Consider the following 15,361-nt stretch of genomic DNA (forward strand, 5'->3'; position numbering starts at 1 on the left):
GAGAGCGAGCAGGCAGTATGAACAAAGAGCAGTAAATCTAGCTGGGCCATCCTGTACATTGGAAACAAATAAATAGGAGAGCTTTTACAGAGCTCTAGCAAGGGCCACTCTACAACAAGAACATTGAGGTATCAGAACGCATATCTACGCTTTTCTGTATTTTAGGTGACTTCATCCACCAGAAACAGGCAGTGCTTCCTTATTGTAGGAATATTTGGGTTTTTCTCTCATGATTACATCTTCAGCAAGAGAGAAAGGTTGAAGGAGAAATCACTGTGAATATAAACAGCTGCAAGTGTGGTCTCTGAAGTATACTCCTAACAGCTCAAAACAGAAAAGTGAGCGTGTAATATTGTGTTTGGGATTCCAGAGAGGAAAATTAAGATAACTAAAGCACTACTTGCTGCTGCTTTTACTGAGGGATATGATCAAGCCAGTAATTTCAGAAATCCTGATAACTCTTGTATCTTAAAAACGCGGAGATGCAAAACATACACATATCTACTATGTTATTGAGTTTCATTGATAGCACCTCAGTTTTCAAGACTAAGTCCAGGACAGGTACCAAATTCATCCTTCCATGCAAATTAATGGTACGAGTATGACTCCTTTGAAATGCACAGGTAAGGCATGGAACATGGCACAGTGGATACACAGCCCCAGCTCCTGTTTTCTTACTCCTGTGTTATCAGCACCTTTACGGCACCACTGTGGGATGTGCCATCCTTAGTGAAAGCTGTCTATTACCTACCGATGTATGTGTGGATGATAGTATATAGCATGTCAGCTACAAGCTGTCCCCTGGTATGTGTTAGACCTCACATGACCAAAACGAAGAACACAGTCTTTTGTGACTAATTTCTTAAACTCCAATTTTCTTCCAGTTACCTTCTGAGCAGATGCCCATGTGCTTTCTGTTGTACCTCAAGAATGTTAATATTTTGAAGCAGGGTAAAGTGAAAGAGAGCAGTACAGCTTTGAGACTGTTCACGTAGAATTAGATCTTCCCCACTTTTTGAGCGGACCACCCTGGAACTCAAGGCAGATCACGTATTGCTTTGTTTTTGTCTCTGTGACACAAAGAATCTCCTGCACTTACAAAAATACCTTTTCAGAACTGATTTTATTGTTTCAGTATGTAAGAGATGAATCACTCTACTTTGTATCTCCAGCTTTTACAAAGGCCTTTTTGGTCACTGAAGTTTAACCCTTTCAGGGAAAGGACAACAAGCAATTCCTTTAATATAGCTTCTCCTAGTTACTTCAAGCATCAAATCCAATTTTGGGGAACGGTGATTCTGAAGAAACTGCCATTGGACAGGTGATCCTCCAAAAGAATACAAAAGCCTGAAGAGAGATATCTAATTGAGACATTACAGTTTGCACATCCCGTAAGAAAAACATTAGCTACTTTCTAACCGGCTGTAAAAAACCCCTAACAGGCAGGAAGGATCCATACAGCCAAGGTCTGTGCCCTCCTTGGTCCTCCTTTAAGACTTCATATCACACAGTTGAGTCCTAAGCCAAGGAGGCACCCTTGGAAGAACAGCTAATTTCTAGTTTAAACCCATTCTCACAGGTAGGAGGTCCCACACTGACAGGGAACAGGCCTGACTCCTGACCAGAACTCCTTGTATGTCATTTGCGCTTGTGTGGGAGACAATATCCTCAAGAGGACAAAATCTACAGAAACGAAACACAGGAAACGCATCCCACGTCATCACTCAGATTAATATATTTGAAAGACTCGTTTGCAACTCAAATTTTAAAAGCACTACAGAAATTAACATAATATGTACAAACCATGCTCTCACCTCTGCAGATTCTGCATTTGGCTTTAGACAAATAAGGTTACCCTCCACTGTCAGGCTCCTCAGTTTGCAGCAAAGCCCCAGGTACTGCATCTGGTTGATGTCCTCAACATTGTTCCCTTCCAGGTCCAAAACCTCAAGGTGATCCAAAAAGCTCAGTGGGCATAGGTCTGAGATTTTGTTGTAGGCTATGTAGAGTTCCTCAGCAGAAGGAAACAGAAGTATTAACAGAATCACATTAGTAACACTCAGTATTTGCAAAATATTCAAAATACTACACGGCATGGAATAAAATTAAGATGGAGGTAAATGTTTTTCAAATATGGCTGTTGCCACCTAGAACTAATGAAAGTCCTTTAAAAAACAAAGGGTGAGAACAAGGACAACAATTAAAGAGAAAATATCAACTGAAGATAGATATCATACCATTGTTTGGCAGGACACATTGATACTTACTTTTAGAGAGCTGCAGGCAGAGATTCCATCTACATCCAAGAGCCCACAACAAGCCATCCATAGCACGTGGAGATGGGACAGTGTGGTTCCAAGATCCCTTATGAAAGAAATAATGGAAGCTCTATTTGAATGGACAAATGAACTCAGGAATTGCTTCCTTTTTCCTAGAATTAGATCACTGCTACTTTCTTCAAAACACTTTTTTTTTTTTTTTTTTTTTACAAGAAACGTCATTAAAAATGTCACCTTCAAAGGTGGAAATGCAATTATAATGCAAACTTTTCTTCCACAGACATCCTTGCTCTTGTATGCCAACATCCCTCTCCAGTTCTGCTAGAAAAAAATTCTTCAGTGTCATGGTAGATCTTTCATAAATCGCACCTAGTGCTAAGAATTAAGTGAGGCTTACTTAAGCTGGCACCATTTACTCTACACATATAAAACCAAACTAACATACCTAGGCTTACTCACAGTCATCTTACCCTGTACTTCCATTGAGTTACCTACTTTGTGCTTTTGCAACTGAAAGGGATAGCACTCTTACCAGATAACATTTTTTTCCAATCCACAGAAAATTATAATTTCTTCCATCCAATTTGCTCACTTTTCAGCCCTAACAAAATGTAGAAAATGAACCATTTGCACGAACTCCAAACTTTCTTGTCCTAATCCAGAGAAACACACACTGACCTGCTTACTTCCATGTATGTGGAATGTTCCACTGATATCGCAGTGGTGTTGGTGTAGAAAAAGACATCACAAAACGTAAAAGAAGGGGCAAATCAAACTGGGGATACCTTCTGTCTTTGGTAACATTAAGTTGCATGAAGCCATTACTCAAATATTAAAAAAATAATAATAAAATGCATTGCCTTATTAAGTCCCAAGCCAACCCAAAGCCCAGAATTCTTTCCCATAGCTGTGATACCAGACTATCTGCATTATAAAGAACAAATTAATTGAAGTGGGCAACTAAACACAAGGACAGCTTATCAGAGGAGGCAGAGGCTCAAATGGAGTTCCTACAGAGAGGCTCTTGGACTTCAAAATTGTGGATTAGTGATCTTTTATAATAAATACGTTAATGCATTTTCCAGGGAAAAACTGCAGAAGATAAAAGAATATGGTCACAGGGTCTCTTCTCATCTTGGAGTACATGTAACAGCTTGCTTATTTATGCTTTATCTCTATGGGCCAGGGGGAAACAGAACAGCTTTGCGCTGCCCTCAGATAACTTTGTGCAGCTTTGATGCAGCTTTGCAGCAAAAGAGACCACAGCAAATTGCATGCTCCAGGGCTGCTGCACATCCAGTCAGCCCACAGGGTCAGGAGTGCTTTCACAAGTGGGACTGAGGTATCATTATCTGTGCTTTTTGTTGTTTCTCCACTGCATGAATACCATGGCAGACGAAAGGGGACTGCAAAAGGCAAAACAAAGTTCAGTGGCACAGAAAAATACCCCCAGAAGCTTGGGGATCTATCAAGCAATTTGCCAAACACAGGGATAGAAAGGAACTTCCAGGCTGAAACAAACAGGTCTAGGGGAGGTTTTCACCTCCCTGCCTAATGGGGTATGGTTTGTCCATGGGTATTATTCAGACCTGTCTCACTTCATCCCTTCCCTACCTGCTGGTGGTGCACCTGAAGGGCTCCCCTCTTCCTGCAGAGGGTGTAAGCAAGCATGTGCTGAATATTTCTATACAAACATTTTCAGTAAGGTTCTGTGGCCTCTTAAGAATGGGCAGGGCAGCTGGTCAAATGGTCAAAGCAAAGCAAGTCAGAAATATCTCCGTCAGATGACACATCTCTCTGTCAAAGGCTGCTCCTTGTATGTCACCATGTCTCCAGACTTTGTAAAAGATCTTTCAGGGACTATTTACACAGTGCTTATTTCATAAACAGAGCAAACAGTAGTCCCAAGGCTTCCTTAAAGAACAGATGCCTTCCAAAGCAATAGTTACAGAAAATTATTATTAGATTTGTAAGCTGCGTGCCCATAATAAGAAAGAAATGAAATCAAATGTAAAAAGCAGAGCCTACCATCAACCAAGGCCAATACACCAATAAGCTCAAATATAGCAGGCACCAGTGATGCAAAGGAAATATATTGCTCACTTCACAGCCCACTTAGAGTGATGATCAGTTTTTCAATTTTCAGGCTAATTTTGGTGCAGAATCATCTTTCCTGTAAACCAATGGATGCAAGTCAATGAGAGTGGTCATTCCCATTGCCACACTGCTGACGCAAGTGCTTCTGATGGACACTCTTTTTATTGGACTAGCAAAAGTGAGGACAATCCTAATGTGAGTCCCTTAGATGCGGCATGGTATGATTCATGATTTCAGTCCTCTTGTACTTCTTACCTACAGGTGTTTTACCACAAAAGGGGTTTTTGATAATGTGCTTGTTATTATTGCTTTTTTTCCTGTTAACACACAGGACGGTGAAACAAAGCCATTTGTTCATTCCCAAGCGGTTCTACACAAAGCCTGAGAAGAAACAGCTATCCCTTCTTCTGCTAAAATCTCTAAATACATTTGGAAGAAGCAGCCCTTGCTCCTACCCAGAGGTCAAATGGTCCCAGAGTTAAAACATATTTTCCCCCGTGCCTGAATTGGATAGTTACGGTTTTCAATTCCAGTGCTGGCTTTGGCTGAATCAAGTGCACATGAACGTGACCGGCTCCTGCTTACACTGCCTACAGAGTCATGCACAGCGCTGTATTCACTGTGAATTATGAGCTAATGCATCTTCACGCATTCTCCTGGCTGCTGGAGGGGTGAACTTTTTGGGTCACAGTCAAATATTGGCCCTGCAGGCCTTTACACCCGCATCCACAGTGAGTGATCCTCAGTCTGAGACATTACTGCAGCAAAGTGCACCTGCAAATATTTTATTTGGTAACTAACAAAAAGCTCATCTGGAAGCTGTGTCAATCTCACTGCAGTATCAGAAAAACTCCCTCATTAATTACTGCACAGATGATCCCTCCTGAGAGTACGGCTGCTGTAAGGCTGCAGGGTTAAACAGCAGCATAGCTCAGAGCAAGCAGCTCCCAGCAGACAACGGCACGCACCTGCACTTCTGAAAACACTTCTGAAATATTCTGGCTGGTGGGAGGAGAACTTCAGAGCATGCAAGAGAAGGGAGTGCCTCTGGGCCTAGGCCTGCTGCATCTGGCACATACAGCTTCCAGAGGTCAGGGCAATGTGGGTTTGTAAGCACGCATGGAGTCATAAAGGTTGGAAAAGACCTCTAAAATCATCCAGTCCAACCATCAGACCAACCCCACTGCTCCCACTGGCCACATCCCTCAGTGCCACATCTCCATAGTTCTTGAACACCTCCAGGGTGGTCTACCACCACTCCCCTGGGCAGCCTGTGCCAGTGCCTCACCACTCTTTCTGAGAAGAAATGCTTCCCAATAGCCAACCTGAACCTCCCCTGGTGCAGTTTAAGGCCATTACCTCACCATGTGCATGCAAGAATGATGTGCGAACAACTAGCGGATAGAAGGAACCAGAGGATGCTACAGAGGAAACATAGCTCCATTAATATACACATCAGCTAATTCAGTTCTGGTAGACAAGTGTCCTATCCCAAGCGACGCAGAAGCTGGTAACTTCACAGGAAGGGCAAGGAATTAATGGGCAAAACAGCTATAAATTCTGCAATGGTTTGTATAGGTCAGGTCTGACACAGAGAGACAGAGCACAGGGTGAGAATGTGTGCGTCATCACTCTGATTGTGGCAAACAGGATTAGTCTCTGAGGTCACCAAACAAATGTCCTCTGGAGGAATTACTCCACACACATAACTGCACATTTGCCTACAGAACATATGCGGAACACCCAATCACATTTTTAGCACCTAAAAGTGCTAGGAAACCAACACAGACTCCCCTAGTTTCATTGTGACACCGCAAACTCACATATACTCATATATAATTTTTTTCCCCCATGAAAATGAATGAACAGAAGGGTTTGAAAGTGGACTTCCAGCCAGCACCAGACACTGCTGCAGGGAATGGAAATCATCAAACAGCTCTGTGTTCTGTGCGGGTCTTGGCAACACCCTCCCACTTGTGCACAACCATTCAAGATTTTTCCCATGAAATGCGATGCTCCCCTCTTGTCATCACTCCCCAAAGCCAGAGGGAGAACGCAGGGGCAAGGAACAGTTTGGCTCACAGCACCTAGTAATAGTTTGAGAAATAATAACATGTCCTTCCATTAATCCAGCCTCCTTGTTCTTCAGGGATTGACTTGTATGAGCCAAAATTCTGCTGGATGGAGACCAGACCTAGAGAGCCAAATCCTGTTCTTGGTTTCACTACAATAAATCTCGAGTAGCTCCACTGAGCTCAAGCTACCCAGTAAACACAACAGCACTGCCCTTAACAGAGCCCAGTCCTGCACATCCATCAGCTCCAAGATCATAGTTTCTTTTGGAAATTGCTTTAGAATCACTCACCTATAAATAAAGCACTAAATCCACTGAACTTGCGAACAATATTTTAAAGCACACACACATCTGTGAAATAAATCTGCAGTAGCAATATATCTGAAATTGGGCTTGATGCTGGTATTTATTTTTAAAGGTCACTCAAAGTGAACATACTGGTGATTGGAGGGATTCTGAATTCAAGAGTGACTGAGCTAATGTCTTACAAAGTAAAGAAAGAGAATTACTGATCTACAGAGATCAAGCTGAATTTATCAAGCCATACAGTGATGACAACGATCCAGTCCATATGTCAGTACACAATGATTCTGTTGCACTGATAATTCTGACATCAGAAGCAAAAACTTTTAAGGCCTGAATGTTATTTAAATCAGTAACACATGTTCCAATAGGAAGCTTACAAATAGTTTCATTGTACTCTCGAATAGCTGCAAAGTGTTCAGAATTGTAAAACTGATTGTATGCACGTGTAGCCCTTGATCAAATCCATGACACACCCCAACCCTTCAAGCAGTGCTAAGACAATGCTCTCATGTCCCTTGCTGTGTCCTTTTGCTATCAAGCCCAACTTTGCATATGAATGCAAAGAGCTGGCTGCAGAGATATACTTCACTGTACTGCACCCTTGCTTGGTTTTGTACCTACTCTTTAAAATTCAAGTAGCAAGATGCTACAGCTGTTAGCTTGGATGTCCTCTGTCTTGCACCTTGCAGCCATTGTACTCAGGTGGCAGTAGGGTGTCTCTGCTGTCCCATTTTTGGGGGCAACCTTCAAATGAATAAGGTGTTTTCCACATGGGCTGCAGTGCTGTTGCCACTGGCAGCATTTCACAGTTTTATTTCAAGATTTTGTTTGTTTATTTTTAATATATATATATTATATTCATATATTATATATAATATTTTAATATATTTTATATATATATATATAATTCCAGGTTTGGAAGAGGGGCGAAGATATGGCACAACATATTTTACCTGTGGACCTCTGCCTCACACTTCACAGGCAGATCTGTAGGGAGGAAATGTAGCTCCTGTGACACACAGGTGGCACAATGAGGACAGCACCCAGGTTTTTATGCTTTGCCAGCATCCCTCTCCAGCGCTGGGTTCCAAGTGTGCTCCCAGGTGAGAGCAGTGGCTGGGAACAGGAGATGACAACAGAAGGCAACCCAGCTGTCGAGCCACATTGCCAGGCCATTGCCATCATACTGCTTGGGACTCTTCATACATTATTGCCTCTTCTCACTGGCTCATTGAACTCACCTTAGCAACTGCAATATTTAACGTGAAAGCACTTTGTTCTCCATGTCAGATTGTACCTCATTTTAACCAAAAGTGCTTGTAGAGACCAAGAGGACAGAGGTCTTCGTAAATGAAATGGAGAACTGATCTGCACTGTAACTACTTGTTGCGCGCAAACTAACCCAGACGTTCAATTCTGTTAAAGTTAAAAGCATTGCAAAGTGACCTGCAGCTTTAATTTCAAACGCTCTCATTTTTGGCTGCTGTCACAAAAGCTAGAGGAGAATAATGGGCTTGATCAAAGTTGACGTACTTGGAGTCACAAATAGTGATTCTCTAAACACACAAATATATACCATGCGCGGGAAGGAAAACAAGATTTTTTCTTAATATTCTTTTGATCTTTAAAATTACTTGTCAGCTTAGCTACCTAATAGTGTTTTATGGGATAGAGTAGTGGTAACAATGACCCATCTGTTGCTTTAAGTCAGCTCCCACAGCATCCAAGTAGCAGGGGTTGCCAGTGTGATGCTGCAGGCCAACACTTGCCCTTGACCTTTTTTACTCAATATGAAGCTGTGCTACAGTGATGCTGCAGAACCCAGCACAGTGCTACATCTTACGCACTCCATGAAAGCTAGGGAATTTTCAAGTAGAGCAAAGTTCAGACAATAAAACTGTCACACCCATGTATCAATTGTCCCTCAGTTGAGCCCCAGAGCTGCTGCCATTTCCTATAGATCTGGCAGTCCTTCATTCTCATTGTTGAAAGTTTACATATAAAAAGTAAAGGATAATGAAACCGTGGTTAAAGAATGAGTTATTTACAATGTAGGACTGAATCCCACAGCACTTTGAATTTCCTGCATGAATACCTTCTAAGTCTCGCACATGTTGTGTGCCTGCTTTGCAGGACGTTCCAGGTCTGAGCTTTGGCAGAACATGACAGATATATTGCAACTTTGATTGAGTACAGATCTCATCTTTCAAAATCAACACTTGAAATTTCTAATGCTGTAGATTAAGCAGAAGGAATATTTCATAAAAGCTCCAAATGAGCTGCCAAGATCCTCCAGTGCTAAAAATCTTTTTCTTAAAACAAAACATGCAATCCTTCACAAGATGTCTGTTACTGAAAGTGGTGGTAGGTTTCATTACCAAACCTTTGTCTCTGGGTTCTCCATATGAAGAACACATAGTGCAGCTTAAGGCAAAGATTGAACAACGTGTGTGAGTGATACTTGCTGACTGAATCCCAAATCTCAATTCCTAAAACACAAAGGCATATTGGTATTTCTTTTTGCAGGTACTGATCCATCCAAGAGAGATCTGATGAGGTCTGTAACAATCTCAGGGCAAAGGGATAAAAGTTCAAAGAGCAAATCAGAAATGAATCTACAGAAAAAGAAGCATGCAGGTAGAAAAATAGCAACATGCCCTCAGCTTACAGTAACGTGTCCACAGAAAATGAGAACAACTAAATCAAATCCCATATGGAGAACATTTGATAGAAATTAGATTACTAGAACTGGTTGTGCAACGAAATTGTATTTATACCTTCACTGCACATATATATTGCTTGCAGTTATCAACTAATTAATACAATCAAAGAGCTTCATTCCTTTCCCCCATCCTTCCCTTCTCCAAATCAGCACTTACCTTGCACTCCAAGGTAAGGTAATTCCCAAGACTTTTCCAAATTTCCGAAACATAAACTCCAGGAAACATAATTTCCCACTGAACACAATAATTTCCCCCCAAAAAAAGCAACAAAACAAATACACAATAAATCAAGAGGCAGACAAGCAGCTCTCACGGAGGGCAGAATCAAAGCAACCTGCAAACACAGCACATGATGCTACCATTACACTCCTGCCTATTTCTGTGAGGCCAGCCCCTCCTGATGGCTGCTTGGACCACAGCTGTTGAGGACATGAAGGAAGGTGGATAACTTCACCAGCAACGGCCTAATGACTACTGCTTCCCAACCCAACTCTTTGGGTTTTCACAGATGACAATTATCCATTCTGTCTTACCACTGACTACAGTGTGTATTTCCATAAGTAATCTCCAACTCTTGACATCTGAAACACAGCAGCTGCAAGCCTGAATAGCTGGGTATATAAAGCATTTATTTGCTGCCAGATATCTGCTAGTTACCATTAACATTGCTATTTATCATATTATAGTAGTGTCCAGAGCATGTAACTGAGATCAGGATCCCATCAGGAAAAGCCTTGCACATAACTCATAAAAAGACTGAGTCTGCCCCTGGGTAATACATAAAGGAAAAAACTGAGATTGAAGACATGGCAAATTTCTGCAGCTAGCCCATTTCTAGATGAAGAAACCACAGCTAACCCCAAAACAGAGTTGTATGTTTGAAGTCTTGGTCCAGTGGCTCAACCACAGAGCGATTGAATTCCTGTAATCTGTGGGTAAAGTGCTGCCATTGCTATCTCCAGGTGGTTCAAATAGTGAGGATGCCCCTGTAATCCCACAGATTGAAGTCAGGTGAGTATGAGATCGCCCAAAAGGCTTCACAACCACTAAAAGCAACTGGCACATCTTAGCTAGCTACTACTTGTAAACAAACAGTACTTGTAAGACTGAAACAGAGACTAATACAGAATTTCAGTGGTGCCCTTTGGGAATGATATGTATTTTGTTGATGAAGGAAAGAGAAATAGTATATGAAGGGAGAGAGCCACAGTTGTGGCTTTTAAAGATGTGGATACATGTGCTTGTCTCTGCTCGCTGAACTTGAAAGAGTAAGGGCTGGATTCTTCCCTTGGGTGCTAACTGTACCCTCAAATGGCAGAGGAGGAAGGCAGGATGCCTCCCTAGACTTTCTCAAGAGAAGGGAAAAGCTGAACAACGTTCACTGCCACCTCTCTAGTCTTCCATTCTCCTGGAACTTGGAGTCCTGATAGATGTGGTGTGTCTATTCAGATGGTGGGCAGAGAAGAGCCATGACAATTCATTAAACGATGGGCTTACCTTAGCTCGCAGGTGCTTGCTGACAGACTTGCTGCAAGAGTTGTCTGTTATTTACTTCATTTGCTATTTCACTCGCCACATTTACACTGCAAAAAGTGTTGTGGTATGCCTACTAGCACGCCCAAAAGAACAATACATGAGAGAAGTACATGGGAAAAGAGCCCTCTGTACCTCACTGGGTTACAGGTAAGCTTCAATAGGGGAAGGCTACATAGAATGTAGAGTGCTGGAGACAAGAATCAGCTTTCCCTAGGGCCGAAAGCAGACTGGGTAATCGTGCTTTGCTGAAAATAATCCAGTCAACTAAAAATAGCTGCGTTTCTACCCCCAAATCATTATTTTTTTTTTTAATCAATAATATGAATGTCCTTAAAACCATCAACGCTAAATAAAACTTGAGGTCACAGCAATTTTGCCAAGGTTTACAATATTCCCAGGGATGCGCAGGCATTAATACAGAGATTAAGTTTCAACTCAGATGCTTTCTGTCCTAGTTCCTGGAAAGCACCCAAAGTCCTCAAAGAATATCTTAAGATAGACTTCACAGCAACCTGAACTGCTGAAAGGCTTTCAAGCTGCCTACACGCAAGAAGCAATAGAAGCACTTTCTAAAGAAACCCACTTGCATTGGAAAATAAATGCTTTCCCCATGCAGAAAGAACAAGTGTAAAAGCAAGCAGCGTTGCTCTGGGCACTGAAATAAGGACATGAAGAGATTCAGACAGACCTAGTGAGAGCAGCAGTTCTCTGACTGCAAGTGTCAGTACAATGTAATGCAATGGGACCCTGATCTCTCAATATGGGCTGTAAGCACTACTGTAATACTAAGAGATTACCTGTTGCCAAACACCTGCATCTTTAATGCAAACTAAGTATCTGACATGAGTTCAGAAAATAGTTTGGAATTTTATCTATCATGAAAGATCCCTGTTGCACAAAACCTGCTGTATTCATACATCGGACATAGAAATCTTCTAATTGCAAAAATAAAAAAAATAAAAAAATAGTAACGGCTGAAAGAGGAAAAAGCAAACTGAAGAGAAAAATAGTGAGGAAAGAGGAAAAAGACAAATCAAAAAAACCCAAACAGATTAAAGGGAATGGTGCCCCTCTCTACCTTCTGTTTGAGAGAACACTGCCCAGGAAGCAGTAGGTGCCCAGACTCTCTGACAGCAGCACTTCCAATTTTGGGGTCATTTGTGTTATGGCTCAGTCTTATATGGGATGGTGCAATTTGGTCCAGATCCAAGATAGCACTCGGACTAATGTTCAGTTTTCAGCTTGTAAGCAGTTCCACTGAGGTCAAACTTCTTGTGACTTTAAAAGGTGAGCATTTGCCTAACTCTTAGTTGGATGAGTACCAGGGAATAATATTGTTAATTACAAATTCCTAAAGATCTCGATTCAAGTTGCAAAGGTATTTTTAAACACTTGTTTAAAGCCCTTGCCCCTAATTAAGAAAGAATTAGTTTGGCTCTGCTTTTTTTAAAAGTAATTAAATCATCAACAAAACCCTCACTCAAACCACTTTTTTCACATTTTCAGTCATCTTTTCACTGTCAAGAGGGCCTGAAGCCTTTCAGAAGGTGAATACACAGACTCTGATGCAGTTAATCTTGGCTCCAGGAGCTGGTGTTAAAAAAAAAACAAAACAAACAAACTAAAAACATAGGAATAATAATTATCTATCCTAAGGTTCAGAATAAAAGCATGAGTACTGTCAAATTTGCATGCGCTCTGCACTTTCAGGGCCACTGTCTCTCATTTCCACTCTCCCGTGATGACTTTAGTGGATTACCATCTTCTTGTTCTGGAGGACTTTTACTGCAGTAGGGTGGGAGCAATATGAGAATTGGATGCAATGCAGACTGCAGCAAAGAAATTTAAACTCTGGATGAAGGAAATCTGCTTTCCTTTCACTATATCCCTCATACTTATCTTGGCCCCTCACTCTCCAGTCTCTGGTTTTCATCTCTCTTAAAATATAAGAGCTTCTCTGTATAATAAGCAGTTCCTTAAGTAGCCCTGGGAGCAGATCGGTCTTCTGCTAGCTCAGCTAGAGCTGAATTGAAGGAAATGCACTTCAGCTGGTGAAACAGCTTCTGCTATAAACTTATGGGAACCAATTCCTGAGATTCCATATCTGATACAAAAGCCCTTTCATAAAGATTTTTATCTGACATGTTTAAACAGATCTCTTCATTCATCCTTGAATTAAGAATAAAAGCAATCTGATAAAAAAAAATATACAGGCAATATGCCAAAGGAGAAGCAATAATTCATTGGCCTTGAAATATAGTTCTTTTACTGGAAACATTACCAAGAGAAGGACTGCGTGTCATCACAAAAGAAAGTCAGGTTTTAAGACACTTTTCAGAACAGGCTCCATGTTTTATTCTCAGTTATCGGTTCATAAATCTAGAATTTCTTGGCTGCTGGTAGATGGGCAAAGGTCACCGAATGAGGACCTCATAAAATTAGTGCGTTTTAGAAAATGAACAAAAATCAGAAATAATTTATTTCCACAGTACAAAGGGCATTCCTTTACCAAGATGCCAGTAGAAAACTAAAACTAAAACCCAGAAGCAGCCATATATGAAACACCTTCAATCTTTTCGTCCTTACCTTTGTTTCAATAAACCAACCAACGTTCCACAGCCTGTCCTCACTAGACATTTTGTCTTATCTGCTGCCCATTTTCAAACTACAGCCACAATGATTCTAACCTTATCCCAGGAATTACTTTCATCAAGAAGGAAGAACATTATTCTGCCATTTTCAGAAACACCAGCTAGATGGGTTTGGTTGAATACAAAAAAGTGTAGTCACCTTTAGGACAGAATTCAAGCATCAATAATTTTAATTCAGAAAAAATAGAGCTAACCATTTACGAATAACTGAAAACAGCCTGTTAGAATGGCAGTAGCTACGTTACATTGGCTGTAGCAGACATCACTACTGCTCTGAAGGCAGTGTTGCTTTAAGGGGTATTACACTGACTTGATGCAGATGTCCAAAACCAAAGTACAAGTCCCAGACTGTGCTTGCACCGTGGGCTGTGCCCTTATATGCTCTATGTTTACCAATGACAGACTGTAAAAAATTGGAACTCAAAAATGAAAGCTGTTCCTGTCCTTCACCGACCGCTCTGGGAGAGAAGATTCTTGCTCCTCCTTTACATATAACACTACTACTGCATTTAATTGGTGCATAAAAAGCAGACTTACTTAGAGCTGAGAGAATGTAGCCTCTCATAGGGTCTGTGCCAGGGAACTGTCACAATAGGCTTGGTATCCAAGCCAAAACATATTTGCATTATAGCTGATCAAATCAAAACTCAACAAGAGACCAAGTATGCCCTGCATCAAGGGCAAGAAGGACGTTATGCCACAGAAAACACATTGCAAAACCTTTTCATGACAATACAAAAGGAAGTGCAAAACCTTGCTAAAGCCCTAAGTCAAATAAACAAGTGTTATTCAGAAGTTTTTCTGAACTTCACCCTGCATAACAGAAATGGCTGTGCACCATTTTAGGATCATATGGATTTCTAGACCAAAGCAAAACCCACTTTTCGCTTTTTTTTTTTTTTTCTTTTTGTATAGTAAAATGTGTTCTGAGATTATCAAAAACAGAATTCTTTTTCACTCATTACTTACTCCACAGAAGTGGAGAAAACTCCATGACAAGGATTGGCTGCCATTAAAATATTTGCAGCAATGTAGATTCACCACATTCCCATGTTACAGATTGTAAAGTGAATAAAAAAACAACTTTAGAGATCAAATACTTAATCTTATCATCATTACAAGGGAGAATATGATCGAAGTGTAACAACTGAATGATGAAGCAGCATTTTTAAACACTATTTTTTCCCCCCTAACTCAAAGTCCCTCTTTACAAGGTCATGTATGGTTGAGAAGCAGCTTGTGTTCTGACACAGGACAAATGATAGTCCTGGTAATCCATTCTCATAATGGCTGTCAGATCGAATCTGCTCAATTTTCTTTTACATTTTTTACCCTTCTAGCAACTAGTACAAGCTCAGTCAAGGGCCTTAATAAAGAGATGGTGTTCAGATCACCAGTCATAAAAACTGAAAGTTTGTTAGCTACTTTAGTGACAATGCATGGGAGAGTGAAGAATTTACTGCTGCTATCCATTAGAGAATGTCATAGAATCACAGAATCATTTGAGCTGGAAGGGACTCTTAAAGGCCATCTGGTCCAACTCCCCTCCAGTGAACAGGGACACCTACGGTAGATCAGGTGCTGAGAACCCATCCAGCATGACCTTGGATGTCTCCAGCAATGGGGCACTCACCACCTCTCTGGGCAACCTGTGCCAGTGCCTCATCACCCTTATTGTATAAAATTTCTTCCTTA

The 15,361-nt window shown here is 41.1% G+C and overlaps 1 protein-coding gene across 1 annotated transcript in view; it reads right to left on the reverse strand.

The window, feature by feature from the left end:
• Positions 1 to 15,361, reverse strand: part of LRRC56 (leucine rich repeat containing 56) — a 55,611-nt gene that overhangs the window by 11,262 nt on the left and 28,988 nt on the right. Inside the window, 2 exon segments of the mRNA XM_021402592.1 lie at positions 1,815 to 2,012; positions 2,268 to 2,364. Coding sequence (XP_021258267.1) covers positions 1,815 to 2,012; positions 2,268 to 2,364 — 295 coding nt within the window.

The sequence above is a fragment of the Numida meleagris genome, chromosome 6 (assembly GCF_002078875.1).
Source record: "Numida meleagris isolate 19003 breed g44 Domestic line chromosome 6, NumMel1.0, whole genome shotgun sequence".
NCBI classification, from domain to species: domain Eukaryota; kingdom Metazoa; phylum Chordata; class Aves; order Galliformes; family Numididae; genus Numida; species Numida meleagris.